At 38.6% G+C, this 13,863-nt stretch overlaps 1 protein-coding gene across 3 annotated transcripts in view; it reads right to left on the reverse strand.

Moving 5' to 3' along the window:
• The window catches only part of vps13b (vacuolar protein sorting 13 homolog B), a 464,114-nt gene that overhangs the window by 35,778 nt on the left and 414,473 nt on the right, over positions 1-13,863 (reverse strand). For all 3 annotated transcript variants that reach the window (XM_030157727.1, XM_030157729.1, XM_030157728.1), the window contains exons 52-55: positions 8,452-8,659; positions 5,882-6,070; positions 2,706-2,852; positions 212-498 (exon numbers count right to left, since the gene is read on the reverse strand). In XM_030157727.1, coding sequence (XP_030013587.1) covers positions 212-498; positions 2,706-2,852; positions 5,882-6,070; positions 8,452-8,659 — 831 coding nt within the window. The remainder of the gene's footprint in view (positions 1-211; positions 499-2,705; positions 2,853-5,881; positions 6,071-8,451; positions 8,660-13,863) is intronic.

Here is a 13,863-nt window from a genome sequence, read left to right on the forward strand (position 1 = left end):
TAGGCTGAAAGAGATCAAGAACAAGACAAACAGTGAGACTGACAGTGGAAACATTGAGGGCATTTCTCCGTTTGCTTCATCGCCAGCGTTTAACAAGCTGTGACCAGTTGCAGTGCCTCCTCTCCTTAGGTTTGGTTCCAGCCGGGGTTCGGCACCCTGCTGTAAATCGACTGTCACCGCCAGAAAATCACAGATGCTCGGCTTCACCCACCTGCTGCTCAGGCCACCCCAAGAGTCCGGCTCCCCAGGAACGGACAAGCTCTGCCTGGGGAAGTCTGGTCGGACGGGGGCCGGGAGGCTCCACGCTGCAGATCCAACTCCGACCTCAGGCTTTGGAAACAGGCTGAACAGCATGTGTTTGAGTGGCAGAGGGAACTCCACCTTTCCTTGGACACTGGTTTGGAGGAGGTCCCAGCATGGCACAGAGCAGGGCCTGGCCAGGGATGAGTGATCAGAGGGCGCCAGGGTGAAGACCGCCGTCTCTGGTATCTGACAGGCCTATAGAAAGGAAAGAAAGGAAGAGGAAGAAGAGGAAGAGAAGAAGAGGAGAGGAAAAAGATGAAGAAGAAGAAGAGAAAGAAAAGAAAAAGATGGAGAAGAGGAGAAGAAAAAGATAAAGAAGAGGAAGAAAAGGAAAAGATGGAGAAGAAGAGAGGAAGAAGACAAAGAAGCGAGGAAGATGAGAAGAAAAAGACAAGAGGAAGAGAAGAAAAAGATGAAGAGAAGAAGAGGAGGAGGAAGAAGAAGAGACAAAGAGGAGAAAAAGACAAGGAGAAAAAGGAGAAGAAAAGAAGAGAGGAAGAAGAGAAGAAAAAGATGGAGAAGATGAGGAGAAGAAAAAGATGAAGAAGAAGAGGAAGAAATGAAAAGCATGGAGACGAAATAAGAGAAAGATGAGAAGAAAAAGACAAGGGGAAAAGGAGAAGAAAAATGAAGAGAAGAGGAAAAGAAAAAGTTGAAGAGAAGATGAGGAGGAACAAGAGGAGAAGAAGAGGAAGAAAAGAAAAAGGTGAAGAAGAGAGGAAGAAGAAAAAGATGAGAGGAAAATGAGAAGAAAAAGACAAGGAGTAAAAGAAGAAAAAGAAGAGGAAGAGAAGAGAAGAAAAAGATGATGAGAAGATGAGGAGGAAGAAGAGAACAAGTGAAGAGAAGGACAAAGAAAATGGAGAAGATGAGAAGAAAAAGATAAGAAGAAAAGAAGAGAAGAGGATGAAGAAAAACATGGAGAAGATGAGATGAGAAGAAAAAACAAGAAAAAAGAAGACAAGAAAAAGAAGAAAAAGAGGAAAATGAACAAAAGAAAAGAAGAAGAAAAAGAAGAGAAGAAAACACAGAAAAGATAACAAAAAGGGACAAAAGGGGGATATGTGAACAAAAGTCATCCAGAAAGATGAAAAGTGAAGTCAGAAAACAGAGGTGGGCAGAGGAGAGGTTAAATAAGGATTCAAAGTACGGACGCAGATGAGACCGAGAACAAGAGAAGAGGAGGGAAAAAAAAAAGAGTGAAGAAAGACAGAAACAGAAACAACAAAAAGTGAGGAAAGCAAATGACAATAAAGGAAGAGAAGTAGACAAAAGTCATGCAGAAAAGGATATGAGATGAGACATGAAGGCGAAGAAGAAAAGAAAGAAAGAGAAGTAAAGAAGATGCAAATGATTACAACAAAAGATACATGGAGAAACCACAGTATTATTGTACTCTCTTATTTCTCCCACTGAGCTTAGCGCTAAATTGGTAGCAGAGAAACCCCGCTGCGCTGGTTTAACAGGCAGTGAGCAGCCAGTATCTGAGGACTACAGGGATTAGGCACTAAGCATGATGAATAGACACACTAGAAAGGCATTCCTAGCCTTGTTTGTGGTCTGTGTTATTGTTAAGCCCATCGCCTGCTATTTAGTTTTTAAGCTCTTTTTTTTAAGGTTTTTTCAGTCAATTAGTGGCAACTGGCAAGGCCTGCCATCCTTCTTTAAGGGGATCTGAAGGCTCGTTAAATGACATCACTACATTGTTGCTCTCTTTGGGGACAAGCAGCAGATGAAAGCGAGTAGGGAAACCTGCATCCAATTCTGGGTGTTTGTCTAATGTCCCTATGAAGTGCCATGGCCACATGGTAAGAGTGGTGGAGAGGGAGAAGGGAGGGGGAGCAACATGATCTGATGGAAAACGGCTTTCTATATCCCTGCTATGAGCGTGTGCGACAGCGGTGGAGTGGACGAGGGAAGAGATGGATGCGACGCAGAAATAAACAAAAACACAGATGTGCGTAGGCTTTACAGTTACGAGATAACAGTAAAGAATTACAGCGACAGATTCAGAATTTAGAACTTTTTTTTGGGGGGTGTTTCAGAGAATTATTGCAAACAGATAACCTTGAGGGAATTAAATACTGGCGAAAAAACTTTGCGTCTTTAGTTCCAGCACTGGGCCAATGCAAACAGCTGTTTTACATGTTAAAATAAATGGGGTTTCATATTTTTACATTCGCAGAAATAACTGGATTTGACATGACTACCATCATTTTATTAGTCAAAGAAGAAATCCTCTGTTCTCTTGTGAAACTTCCTTTGAGTCAGGCTGCCATTGGGCTTTCTGATTGCGCATTTGTGTGCATGTGGGATTCTGAAAACAAAGTGTGATTCAGAGGAACGCGTTGCTCGTTTCACAGAGGAAAGAGCCCGTTCACATGAGCTCAGACGGACGTTACCTGGTCGTCGGTTCCCAGTGTGTGGTCGGACAGCAGAGGCCTGTACTGGAGGGTGTAGGACGTGTTGTTCACAAGGATGGTTCTGTCCTCGATCTGCAGGATCTGGATGCCGTGTCTCACCACAGACGACACGCAGAACTGACACAGCTACAGAGGAAATAAAACACAGGTACGCCAAACATGAACCGTGAAAAAACACCATCAGAACGGAAACTGTGTAATATCAGGGGTGTCAAACTCATTTTAGTTCAGGGGCCATATTCAGCTAAATTTGATCTGAAGTGGGCCGGACCAGAAAAATAATAACATAACAACCTATAAATAATGACGACTCCAAATTTTTGTCTTTGTTTTAGTGTAAAAAAAACCCATTAAATTATGAAAATACTTACTTTGATAAACTATGCAAAAAAAAACCAAACCAAAACAAAAAAAAAACTGAAAAAACTTAAATTTAAATTAAAAAACGTAAGAAAATTTAGTGCAATTTTAACAATATTATTCCTCAACTTCTCATTTGTCCATGTGCATTATGGATCAGATCTACAAAGACACCAAACACTGAGGAACAGGCAGAAAAATTGTTAAAATTGTGCTTAATTTTCTTTAGACATTTCAGGTTCTTCATATTTGTTCAGATTATTCACATTTTAGTGTTACAGGGTAGTTTGTAAATGTAAATATTTTCATAATCTAATGTTATTTTTTGCATTAAAACAAAGAAAAAAAAATTAAGTTGTTAATTCTAGATTTTTTTTTTTGCTTAATTCAAGATTTTGTTACTTAATTAAAGATTTTTTTTTTTGCTTAATTCAAGATTTTTTGCTAAATTTGAGATTTTTTTGGCTTAACTGAAGATTTTTTTTGGCTTAACTGAAGATTTTTTTTGGCTTCATTGAAGATTTTTTTTTACTTAATTGAAGATTTTTTTTTTGCTTAATTCAAGATTTTTTGCTGAATTTGAGATTTTTTTGGGCTTAATTGAAGATTTTTTTTGGCTTCATTGAAGATTTTTTTTGGCTTCATTGAAGATTTTTTTTTTTTTTACCTAACTGAAGATTTTTTTTGGCTTCATTGAAGATTTTTTTTTTTTTTACCTAACAAGATTTTTTTTGGCTTCATTGACGATTTTTTTTTTTACCTAACTGACGATTTTTTTTTGGCTTAATTCAAAATTTTTTGCTAAATTTGAGATTTTTTTGGCTTAATTGAAGATTTTTTTTTTTTTACTTAATTGAAGATTTTTTTTTTTTGGCTTAATTCAGGATTTTTTTCCTTAATTCAAGTTAAATTTTTTTGCTTAATTCAATTCAAGACTGTGGAATTTTTGCACTTTGCAAAAACATCCCAGGGGCCGAACTGGACCCTTTGGCGGGTCACATTTGGCCCCCGGGCCGCATGTTTGACACCCCTGGTAGATGCTCATGGATTTGCTGTTTAATTAAACGCATTTACAACAATCATGTTTAACATAAGACATACACAGCGTTAATCAAAGAGCAGATTTATCAATAATGGCTTCAAATATTATGATGAACAGAATAATGATAATAGTATATATCAATAACTATCATGATAAATATCAAGTTAGGATTTTTTTAAGGTTCAAAGGCTGGTTTTTGGTTCTGATGAAAGTTACAGAAACCAATGTTTCGTGTTTTTAATTTCAGGAATCTAAATATAAAACATTCAAGACATTTAAAATAATAAAATGTATGACTGTGACTACAGGAAGCTCAAATGGACAAAAAGTGGAATAAACGGACGGTTTACAGAGCTCAGAATGGTGGAAAGACTAGATAATGTGAATGTATTGAAATGTAAGTGATGTACCCAAGCAATGTTGGTTTGTTCAATTTTTGTTGTTTAGTTAAATATATGTATAGAAAATTTCAATAAAAACTTCAGCGGGAAAAAAAAAGATAAAATGTATGAGTAAAATGAAGTAAACAACAAAATATCAAAAGGTTTGTAAATGTTTAGGCTGAAATGTTGACAAAGTAAACCATATGGACAAAAGAAAAATGTACGCCACTGATGAATATATAAAAATATATCATGATAAAAATAATTATCATTTCACTGCCTGGTTGTACTTAATACTTATAAAACAGGGCAAATTAGAGAAGACTAAATACAAATACATATACTTCAACTAAGATATTCCTCAAATGTGATTAATACACATTTGTGACAAACACATGTAATGGTAGGATTTATTACAGTTTAACAGTCAGTTATTCAATGCGCTAAACAATTAACTTCATATATTATAAACTACATAATATATACTTGAGTTAATGAAATGTTTGAACATTGTGTGTGTTGGGTCCATTTCACCTGAAGAAACTAGATAACTGATTTATTGTTGTTTGAACTGAAAATTCGGTCATCTTCTATGAAAGTATGACGCGTCATTGAACACCTGTGTTGATATTGGTGGTTTGATCAGCTGAACTTTGAGGAGGTAAACCATTTTAAGTGCATGAGCAATATGAGCTATGATGGGGCTTCAAAAAGTTTGTGAAAAAAGGACAGTTTAAAAATTGTTTAAATTGTGATGTTTATTTTTCAACATATACTCTATCTACAGTCATGGAAAAAATTATTAGACCACCCCTTGTGTTCTTCAATTTCTTGTTCATTTTAATGCCTGGTACAACTAAAGGTACATTTGTTTGGACGAATATAATGATAACAACAAAAATAGCTCATAAGAGTTTAATTTCAGAGCTGATATCTAGTCATTTTCCATGTTTTCTTGATAATAACCAAAATCACTGAAGTTCCTACATCAATATCTATTTCATTGTACTGACAAAAACAGTGCTTTTAGGCATTCCATGTTTTTTTTTCTGTCTGGTTTAGTCACATGATACACACAGGAGTTAGTACTGGATTGCATAATCCTTGTTTTTGATGACTTTTGATGGTCTAATAACTTTTTATGCGACTGTAGGTCAATACACTTCTGCAAGAAATGATACCTGCCTTTAAGTCCATCTGTGTTAGACTGAGGGCCATATGATTTAAACCATGTCAAAACTATGTTCTTTTTTCACAAAACTTTTTGAAGCCCCCACATAGAGGCCATTGTGTAATACCTGACCTTCCATGTAGGATGGAGTAAGTAACTCCACATTCCTCACAGTCTGAGTGTCGTCTTCCTTCCTTACCTTCTGTCTGCCGGGAAAAGCTCCCAGGGTGATGTCCGCCTCCACGTACCCCTCCTCGTCCAGAGTGACCACTTCGGAGCCCGTTCCTTCCTTCCATCGAGGGGACGTCAGGTCGTGGACCAGTTTGAGCGCCGTCGACTTGTGGACAGTGTTGGTGTGGGCCCAGTAGATACCGATTTGAAAGGCCTCCTGGGTAGAGGGCAGGAAGGGCGGAAATAAGAGGGTGAGAATGTAAGAGGTTAGAGGCAATCAGATGGAAACGTTAGACCATAAAGGAATCAGTCGAGCCAAACACTATCCACTATTAAGACAGACTGCTTTTGATTGTGTTTTGGAAAAGGCCACATGCTGGGGTCAACTGCAGCTTCAACACAACAACAAAACAACAAACTGTTCCTGACAGTGCGCTCAGAGTATTACAATAGTCCTGGCAAGTGAAAAGAATGCAACTTCTCTTACTGCTGGCGATGTTGGGAGAACATAATTTAAGTGCCCTGCAGATGTTTGAATGACAAACGTAGTGTTGATGTGGCCAGTGCAGTGCAACGTGCCAGTCGAACACCAGCCTTCCCCCATAAACACATCAGATCTGAGCGTCGCAGCTGAGAACGAGGCTCCTCTGCCTTGACGTGCCATGAGAAATAGCAGGGCGCTATGGAAACAATGCTTTATTTGTTTCTATTTCACAAGCTATTGCACACTTACAACTTTTTATTTTGTTTCTTTGTGCTGGACCGTATCTACACTTGTTCTTTGATATGCTGCCTCCCCGCTTAGTCCTGGGTTAGTGGCAGAAAAATCTGTGCATGTGTGTGTTATGTTCCACGGGGGGAAAACCATCTGCAGACCTCTTCTTCTGATCTCAGAAGCGAGTGAGAAGACATGCCTACAATATACGGTGACAGAGCTTGGCTGCAGATAAAAACTCAGGCAGGGAATATTGGTGTAATGCAGCTCTGGAGAATGATCTCAGGTTTTGTGCTTATTAGTCAAGACTGAAATGAAAAAAGCGCTCGTTTTGGAATGAAGGTTCCCCCGAGATGAAAAGGTTTTTATGTCTTGATTGAAAGACAAAATATATTTTTAGTGCAATATTACTGTAGATCACATAAAGCCAGCAGACTTGTAACGTCTCGCAGAATCAGTATTAGTTCTGCTGGCAAAGCGCTTCTGCTAAGGCCAGAGTATTAACCTGACGGGAAACATTTGCAAGGTGACATCCACGAAAAAGACCCGTTTTACAGGCGAGTATGAGGTATTATTTGAATATATACGTGACCGAAGACAACCCTAAAGATGAATGAGTCAGGATGGTGAGGAAAATGAACTGGAAGTGGATTTGACTCCACTGCCGACAATATGAAGACACGTTATGTAATGTTTTATCTGGTAAACTTCATTGTACTTGTGAATTTATATCCATTTCTGTCATTCAGGCCTGAAGCACGTTGCTACAAAAGTTGGAATGGAGGCAATTTGGGGCAAGTAATGAGGTAAAAACTTTAAAAATGATGTGATTTGAAACAGCTGATGACTGCATGTGATTGTAATCATGGTTTGGTACAAAAGCAGCATCTAGAAAAGACATGCATGGGAAAATCACTCGATGGTTTGCTCTGCCTCTTCATGTGTGTTTTTCACGCTGTCTTCTGATCGGAGGTTGTACATTTTCTACGATATATATCTTTTGCGCAGTATTATATGCACATTAACATACACCAACACAAGACACTAACAGCTCAGCTCTACAAAAGCAAAGTCTAAGCCAGGGGTGTCAAACATGTGACTTGCGGGCCAAAATCGGCCCTCCAGTGGGTTCAATCTGCCCCACAGGATGGATATTACACAAAGACATTAACAGTCATGAGCTTCACTGAGTCTTGATGAGTTGTTTTGGTCACAAACTTAAATACTATATTTTTCAGATGCCTGTTACTAGATGTTTTGTGAATTTGTAGATCTACTGTGATCTATAAATTGTAATGTACATGTGTCAATTCAATTCAATTTTCAATTCAGTTTTATTTGTAGAGCCCTATATCACAACAAGGTTGCCTCACAGGGCTTTACAGAATTAGTTCGATATGAAAACAAACAACAGTCAAATAAACAGTAGAAAAAAGAAATGGATTAATGTCCTGGCCATCCCCTGTCCTTAGACTCTCCTTCTCAGCAACGAAAAACTCCAAAAACCCAGTGGGAAAAGAGAAACCTCAGGGTGTCAATGACAAACTGAGGCATAATATATATATATATATATATATATATATATATATATATATATATATAATTGTTAAAATCACACTTATTTCTTGTAAGAAATTTCAGGTTGTTGTGAAGGGATAATTTGTAAATGTAAACATTTTCATGCTGTAATTTAACTTTTTTTCTTTTGCATTAAAATAATAAGAAAAATTTGGAATTGTTAAGTTATTATGCTATTATTTTACTGATCCAGCGCATTTGAGGTCAAATTGGACTGTATGCGGCCCCTGAACTAAAACGAGTTTGACATCAACGGTCTAAGCTCTAGAGCACTTGTCTGCTGTGTTTCTCACTCGACTTCTTACCTTGAAGTTTGGTGGTACGATGACTTTTCCTGCCGGTATCTGCAGGACAATAGTCTCCCCTTCAAAAAGCCAGAGGTCCCACTGGGAGTGGTTGGCCAGCAGAGCCCAGGGCAGCAGCTCCACCAGCAGTGTGTTCAGGCCCGACTTCCAGCAGGATAACTTCACCTGCATGGGGCTGTCCCACTGGGTGAGGGGCTCCAGCACCGGCCTGAGGAGACGACACAAAACCACCGCAGACATGACTCAAGTGTAATTGCTTCTGAATTTTGCACTGAAATTTCTCTTGAACTTCTACTTTATTTATGTCAGTCTTTCATTGTTTATAACTAGACATTGTGTTGTATTTATTTGTAGTGAATGGAAGTCGGTTTGTTGTGTCTTGATTTGTCGTAACTATGTCTGTGCTGCTCTCTTGGCCAGGTCAAGTCATATCCTCTGGTGATCGAATGTCAGATTTAATGTTTAACAAACACACAGATGAAGGGGATGCATTTAGAGGTACTGAGACTCCTCATAGGAACCAAAAAGAGACCACATCTTCTTCATATCAGCCTCTCTCCCAGTCTCTCCTCTCTACACATATTTATTTTACTTTTTTAGAAATTTTTATTTGAATAGAGTGTACGTGTAATACAACAAAACAGCTTCTGTCATGTTCCATTTTATCACTTAGTAATAAAAAAGAGAAGAATAAGCAAATAATTACAAATAAACGAAAGAATCGACCAAAACCACATTGATGATAGTAATAAAAAAAAATCAGACAGAATCAGTGTTAAGATTATTTAATTTGTTTCATGTGCACGTCATCTCCATTCACCTCCGTTCACCCCAGACCAGTTGTCTGATCAGCTCTCCACATGCCACCCTACAGGTGACCAGGCCAGACTGATGAAATTATCCTACATTTTGGAATAATTTGCCACCAATTTCCAGCTCTTTCCTCATTTGAGATGCTTTGAAAGCATGCCTTAAAGCCCCCGTCTTTTCATGAAGACATGTCTGACCACACTCTGGATTGTATGTGTTAGTGTTTTATTTGTTCCTTGTGCGACGCTGCTTGTGTTTTGACTTTATCCAGATACTTCATGCTCTTATTAATTCACTTAAGTTGACTCTATCTCTGTGCATCACTGTAGTCAACATTTGTTGTTTCTTAATGTGCTTTGCAAATAAACTCACTGGACTTATCTAATGAGAATCATAATGTAATGCCTCTCTCTATGCAGTGGTCTAGACCAGATGACAGGCAAGTAGGCAGACATGCTGAATATATTTCTACTGTTCTGAGCCTGTTTCTTATTGAGTCCACAGCGGCGAGGCTCTACCTACAGTAGAGAGAACAGACACAGCACAAATGACACATCTATAGATAGAAAGTCACTACTGAAACAGCTATTATTGTCAGGACTGGTTTTATACACATTAAGCTTTGATCTGCTCACGTTATTTGACTACAGGCATTGTCATGACTAATTTAATTTTTGTGTTTTCAATTCTTTATTTAGTCCAGCTTTAAATTTCATTTGTGGTGTATAAGCGCCATCTAGTGGTTATATAGGTGTTGCATTGTAAGTTTAGTTCAACGTCACCGCCCCTAGTCAGTGGAATGTTAAGTTTCGATTTCATCTGAATGCTGTGCTGTGCGTGCGCTGAACCTCGGAGTAGATATGCCCGTAAGTTGTTTTATTTTCTGTTTGAATATTTGTACTTTTCGGTCTAACTGTTATGACTGATATTCTGTTGACACTGTTAACTAAGAGAGAAATACTTTTGAGTAGAATGCTGTACTGTATGTTTGCGTCAGAAATCAACATCAGCTACCAGTTGTGTTATGCTAGCGTGCCAGTAACGTGCACTCCTGGAACGCCTTTGTGATTATGTTTTATCTTGTATTTCTTTTAGTTTTACGGATATGAGTGGAAGAGTTCATCAGTAAAGCATCTTAATTGCAACAACTGTGCTCTGTCAATCATTCAACCGTTCGCTATCTGTCTACGCATTGTTGGGACACATCGCTAGGACAGAATAGGCATGTTTTTAATGCTTAACTCTTTCAGTGCCATGGGCCGATTAAATCGGCTTTACGAATACAACCTTTAAAGTGCTGCGGGCCGATCAGATCGGCTTTGGAGAACACGCCGGATGTTACCAAGCGGTTTCCTGCAGGATTCTTCGAATATTATAAGAACGACGCGAAATACTGAAAAATTCTGTGGCACTTTTAAGGCTTTTAAGGCTTATTAGCCCCTTAACTGTCTGGCACCGAAAGAGTTAAAGCTGCTTATGACTTTCATCACCAATTTTTCATCAGATCTGCAAAACCCGAGACATAGCCTAAGTATCACGAATCTGTAAGTCTTTCCGTGATTACGCATCTGAATCTCTTACCTCTCGGTGAACAATTTCGAAGTGTACTCCACCATAAACAATTTATTTGTGTATAAACAGAGCCGGTAGGTCACTCGGGCATTTTCAGAAATTCGTCACGATGTGCATTGTGAGAAGCGGAGTTCCACTCAGCTGTAGTAGCAAGAGGCGATGAAGACATTTCTGTGTTTGTTGCTGCTGCGGTTATAATGCGGCTGAATGGAGCTTCACTTTCCACAATGCACATTGCGACAAATTTCCGAAAATGCTCGAGTGACCTACCGACTAAACAAATGAATTGATTATGGTGGAGTACACTTTGAAATTGTTCACCGTGAGGGAAGAGATTCAGGTGCGTAATCACGGAAAGACTAATGGATTCGTATGACTCTGGTTTTACAGATTTGATGGAAAATTGGTGAGGAAAGTCGTATACAGCTTTAAAAAATACAAAGCAGCCTTAAAGAGTGACAAGGAAATTGCAAAAAAAAATTAACATACCACCTGTGGGAATCAATACCCTTGCTGTAAAAAAAGATAATGCATGTATAACTGAAAAGTAAAACCAGCCGCTGATGTAACACTTGACCTTTTATGTTATTGGCATGATAAGGGCTTTTTGTATTTCTGTACTTGGCAGACAGCAGCAAGCAGACTCTGGAAGTGCAGTCTGTTGTCTAAACACTCTTTGCATATGTAAAAAATAGACTTGCCTCAACACCGAGTCAGTGACTTCTGTGTAAGAGCTCTATAAATGTGTCATATGCAAACAAATAATTATGATACTCTATGGAACATTAACAGTCACGGTCTATGCAAACAGAAAGAGACGCGTAATGCAACGCAAACTGATATAAAGAACAGTTGACAAGGCATCTGGGAACACACATGGGCATGTTGAGACGCAGACAAACAGGCAGACAGACACAAACACACACTCACAGCCATTTTCCACCAATTCACTGCCACAACAGTCATTTCACGGTAATCATGGTCTTGTGAACCCTAAACAGCGCTGAGAGCCAGAGGAGAGCTAAACAAACAGTCCTCTCAGACTAACTCTGGAGTTCAAAGCCTTCACCGTGGCCCACGCGTCGCTCTCCCTGAGGGCCACTACCTCGCCATCGCAAACACGTCACACAACCGACGACTCCCTGCTGTGAAACTAGACCAAAAAAAAAAAAAAAAAAAAAAAAAAGAAAAGAAAAAAGCACTGGTAGAAGTCATTCTTTACCATTAAATGGGGCGCTGACCCGAACAGTGAGGGCAGAAAAGTGCCGGGCTCATAAATCACGTTACAGAACTCGCAAAACGGCAACTGAGAGAAATGTGCTCAGCAGCTTCTGTCAGAACCTGCCAACTTTGGAGCCGAGGCTATAAGAAGTGTGAATTTTGAGAGGCACACCGCTCTGAACACACATACGCACAAAACGCCTGCAGCTACAGCTTACCCTAACCCCAACCACTACAAGATGTTTGTTTAATGATTGTGGAGGTGCCTTTCTGCCATTAAAAATCCAACAGAGAAAGAAAAATAACATTTACCACTTTCAACTTCCTCTGCCCCTTTAAGACACAATATTTACACACTCCCTGCCAAGGAGTTCATTTGGTTTGGTTTCTCCACTGTGCCGGAGAGACTGAATCCTCTTTCCAAACAGCAAACCGTATCACCGTTATCAGCATTAAGGGAAAATATACAATATAAACTGTGGCTTTCACTTTCTGTCCAAGTTCTGAGTGTGTTTAGAGATACAAATCAGTGCAATTAATCCTCTAATGACGTTTTCCCCTCATGCTCCATCATTTAAGTGGCGGCTTTCAGACAAACTGACACTTTCCATGATGGGAAATGCACATTGCCCATTAACTTTTGTCATGTAAAGATTGATCACAGGTAGGACAGAGAATCAGGTTTCCATGCACATATATTGCAGTATTTTCACAGAATAACAGTACCTCTATTCACTAATATTACTGTTACTGGTATGTGAGCATTAGAAGACTTTTAAGTCATCCTTACTTCATTTGGTTTTAAAATAAAACATACAACAACATTAACCCATAAAGACCCAAACATCCACCGTTGATCAAAAGCATCTACTAATCTAAAGTCTTTAATACCACTTCATCCACTAATCCTATCAATCCATGTAAATAATTTTTCTAAAATGCAGTTCGTCATCTTTTCATGGTCATCAGATATGACCCATTTGGATGTTCAGAGGCTCTGTAGTTACTGTGGAAACACCGTCATCTTCTACAACATCGATTCACCAGTAAAACCCATGGAGTTTTATCAATGACAGTGGATGGAAATGCTTGATTTATGTTCAGTTAATGATAGATTTTACTAAAAAAAAAGTCACATTACACATATCCGTCAACTTTAATCTGAGCTTTTATGAATGTTTTCATGGTCAGTAAATGAAATACAGGAAAATACCTGATTTATACTGATAAAATGCAAAATACAGATGTTAATATTATAATAAATGGTGATAAATCACTTAAGAAAGGTTAGATATAGAGAAAATTTCATTTGGAAAGTAACACGAAAGTAGCGCTGGGTCTTTATGGGTTAAAAGTGGATTTTTTTGCCAGTTACATGTAGTATTGAATAGAATAAAACACTACCTGCGATGGTTATCGAGGAGCTGATAGACGTAACCAGAGGTCTTTGACCCAAAAACTTCATCCAGTCTGGCTTTACTTTCGCCCTCTGACGCTTTTCCCTTGTATAAAATTGTTTCAAACTCTTCCACTTGCTTCTTAGAATTCTCCACGCTTCGTCAGAGCCTTTGTCTAACATCTGTTTCTGCAGCTCCTCATACATGCTGGGGTTTCATTGCTGTTTCCCATCTATTATGGCATTTATATTTGTTTCTTGTATTAATTCAAGGAGCGTTGCTGTCTCCTTATTCGTCCACGCATAACGTGATTAGAAATCTGTTTTCATTTCATTGATTCATATTTTCCTTTTATTCAATTTTTTGGTACATTTTAAGGTTTTTTGACATTTTCAAGGTTTTTAAATTATGC

Source organism: Sphaeramia orbicularis, chromosome 16 (assembly GCF_902148855.1).
Source record: "Sphaeramia orbicularis chromosome 16, fSphaOr1.1, whole genome shotgun sequence".
Classification (NCBI taxonomy): domain Eukaryota; kingdom Metazoa; phylum Chordata; class Actinopteri; order Kurtiformes; family Apogonidae; genus Sphaeramia; species Sphaeramia orbicularis.